A 3189-nucleotide genomic window follows, 5' to 3' on the forward strand; every position below is an offset into this window, starting at 1 on the left:
ATTTAAGCTCAGTCTTCATCGAGCATTCGTGTGGGCACGGCGAGGCCTTCAGAATGAAGCCAGCTGAACCTTTTGTCCTGTTCTTACAGGCCTTCCTGTGCCATGCTTCAACATCGGATCACGCCTCAAGTACGTGCTATGTTGCCGACAGCTACGATGGTCATTTTTTGCGGCTGCCTGCGTGGAAAGCTACCGCATGGAACGGACTGGCGCATGCGCTCCCTGGGACTACAACTTCGTCGATGATAACGGACCGCACTGGCTATTTAAGCTCAGTCTTCATCGAGCATTCGTGTGGGCACGGCGAGGCCTTCAGAATGAAGCCAGCTGAACCTTTTGTCCTGTTCTTACAGGCCTTCCTGTGCCATGCTTCAACATCGGATCACGCCTCAAGTACGTGCTATGTTGCCGACAGCTACGATGGTCATTTTTTGCGGCTGCCTGCGTGGAAAGCTACCGCATGGAACGGACTGGCGCATGCGCTCCCTGGGACTACAACTTCGTCGATGATAACGGACCGCACTGGCTATTTAAGCTCAGTCTTCATCGAGCATTCGTGTGGGCACGGCGAGGCCTTCAGAATGAAGCCAGCTGAACCTTTTGTCCTGTTCTTACAGGTTAGTAAACAACAAAAATGTTTTAGAAGTGATGATAGGTTCATTATTGTTCTGCCGTGCCCCACAGTGTGTGTTGATCTTGTACTGGAATGTATCTCATTGTTGTTGATACTTGCTGGTGATGTTGAGCAAAATCCTGGGCCTGATACTGTCGAAAAAATGTTCAGTGAGCTCTTGAAAGGACAGAAAGCGCTCATTGAGGATATGAGGCAAGTTAAAGAAAACCAGAGTTTGCTTTCCCAGCAATTTGATAAAGTGAATGAGAAGATGCTAGAAATTGAGAGCAATTTATTGAATATGCGCAAAAAAGAAGAAAAACTAGAAGCATTGGTGCATGACCTGGGAGTAACTATCCGTTCACAGCAACAGAAAATAGTCGAGATGGAAGACCGAGGCCGACGAAATAATCTTCTCGTATTCGGAATATCGGAAACTGATAGTGAAACTAGCGTCGAACTTAAGAAGAAAGTATTGGACGATGTGTTCCACGAACGCCTTGGTGTCAGAGTTAACACGGTAGAACGGATACACAGGCTCGGAAAGAGGGGTGTGGACAAGGTGCGCCCAGTGATCGTTCGTTTCTTCGACTACAATGAAAAAATGAATTTATTTAGGAACTGCAAGAAACTAAAGGGCAGCAATACTTCTTTATCACATGATTATTCCCAGGCGACTTTACATAAGCGTAAGAAACTGTGGGCAAGTGCACAGCATGAGAAGGACAATGGCGCAAAGATTCGGCTCGAGCATGACAGGCTTTTTATTGATAAAGAGGAATTTGTCTGGGATGACGACAACCACTGCCGCGTGAGGGTAGAACGCACGCTTGCTACTGTTGATAAAAACGAATGACAGTTTGGGACAAAAGAAATTTTACATTGATAAATTTGAATGCACGCAGTCTCCTGAATAAAACTACTGAGCTAGAACACATTATCATGCTTTACCAGCCAGATGTCATTGCAGTAACAGAAACATGGTTGCGTCCTGAAATAACTGATAGTGAGATAGTACCACCTACGTATCGAATGATACGTAAGGATCGTGACACGCGCGGTGGTGGTGTGGCGCTTATTTTTAAAGAAGGAATCGAATTTGTTCTTATGAAGGATTGCCCTAACACGGAGAGCATCTGGTGCCGGATAAAAGTTGGTGTTTCTTCTTGTGTTATTGCCGCAGTATATCGACCCCCCAGTGCCCCTATTACATTTCTTGAATCGTTACAAGAATACGTTTCAAATAATGTACCTAGAAACGCAAGTGTGATCATTGCCGGTGATTTCAATTTGCCTAGTATATCTTGGGAGTCACTTGATGCAGGCACAACTGATGCTAAGCACTGTGAGGTCATGTTAGACATTGCTTTTAATAATGATCTCACGCAAATTGTCAAACGCACAACAAGGATTGGAGCAAGTACGGAATCAATACTGGACTTGGTTTTTGTAAACAGCAAAATAACTGAATATGATGTGTCCGTTAAGGAAGGGCTTTCTGACCATAACCTTGTTTTAGTTTCTTTCAAACGGCTTAGACCACCGGAAAAAACGAAAAGGCTAACTATTTCTGTTAACGATTTTTCGAATGCTGATGATGTCAGCATCATAGACTACTTGGAAATGACCTTGGATTCTTACCACGGGGAGGATGACGTCAACACTTTGTGGGAGAGGTTTAAAAATATAATCAGGTACTGCCTGCAAAAGTTTGTTCCGCAACGTCAAAAAACGATAAAGAAACGTAACCCTTGGATAAATCGTGAGATAATCCAGCTAAAGCGAAGGATAAAGCGGAGAAAACGCAACAGAGTAAGGAATCAAAATGAAATTTCGCACCTATCTTCGATACTTAAAGAGAAGTTATTGACAGCAAAAGATAGGTATTTTTCCGAAAAGCTCACCCAATTTATGAAAACCTCCCCACAGCGTTTTTGGCGTCACCTTTCACCCTCGAGGGAAAAAATGGAGTTTCTTACAGTGGATGGTTGTGTTGTTACTGATAAATCAGAAATCGCTAACAGATGTAATGCCTATTTTCATTCTGTATTTAGCCCTTCTAACTCTATGCCCCAGAATTCAATAAGCGGATTATGCTCCAAACCGTCTGACACACCCGCTATTACATTGTCCCATGAAGGAATATTTTCCCTCCTCCTTAATTTAGATACAAAAAAGTCTTCCGGTCCTGATTCTATTCCTAATGAGTTCCTAAGAAGATACGCGGAATGGATCGCAAAATATTTAATTATCATATTCAATGCATCACTGAAGCAACATTCCTTGCCAAATGACTGGCTGCAGGCTAGGATAGTTCCAGTACACAAATCTGGAAGCAAGCACGTTCCCGACAATTACAGACCTATTTCTATCACCTGCTCCTGTTGCAAGATGCTTGAGCACGTCGTGGCAAACAGCTTATCCAAATATCTTGAGGACACGAACAAACTAAATCCCAATCAACATGGTTTCAGGCGGAAGCTCTCTACTGTTACCCAACTTGTTGAAACACTGCATGATTTTTCAAAAGCCTTAAACAACAGAGACCAAGTGGATGCAGTTTGCCTAGACATGTC

The 3189-nt window shown here is 43.5% G+C and overlaps 1 protein-coding gene across 1 annotated transcript; it reads left to right on the forward strand.

Moving 5' to 3' along the window:
- The first annotated feature begins 821 nt into the window (after positions 1 to 821).
- LOC144127762 (uncharacterized) lies at positions 822 to 1469 on the forward strand. The gene has a single exon (XM_077660654.1). It carries the CDS (start codon positions 822 to 824, stop codon positions 1467 to 1469), a length of 648 nt encoding a protein of 215 aa, XP_077516780.1.
- The last annotated feature ends 1720 nt before the right edge of the window (positions 1470 to 3189 follow it).

This window comes from Amblyomma americanum, chromosome 4 (assembly GCF_052857255.1).
Source record: "Amblyomma americanum isolate KBUSLIRL-KWMA chromosome 4, ASM5285725v1, whole genome shotgun sequence".
Taxonomy (NCBI): Eukaryota; Metazoa; Arthropoda; class Arachnida; order Ixodida; family Ixodidae; genus Amblyomma; species Amblyomma americanum.

Bases quoted from the DNA above. Each gene is read 5' to 3' on its own strand.
- LOC144127762 (XM_077660654.1), top strand. From the start codon at position 822: ATGAGGCAAGTTAAAGAAAACCAGAGTTTGCTTTCCCAGCAATTTGAT.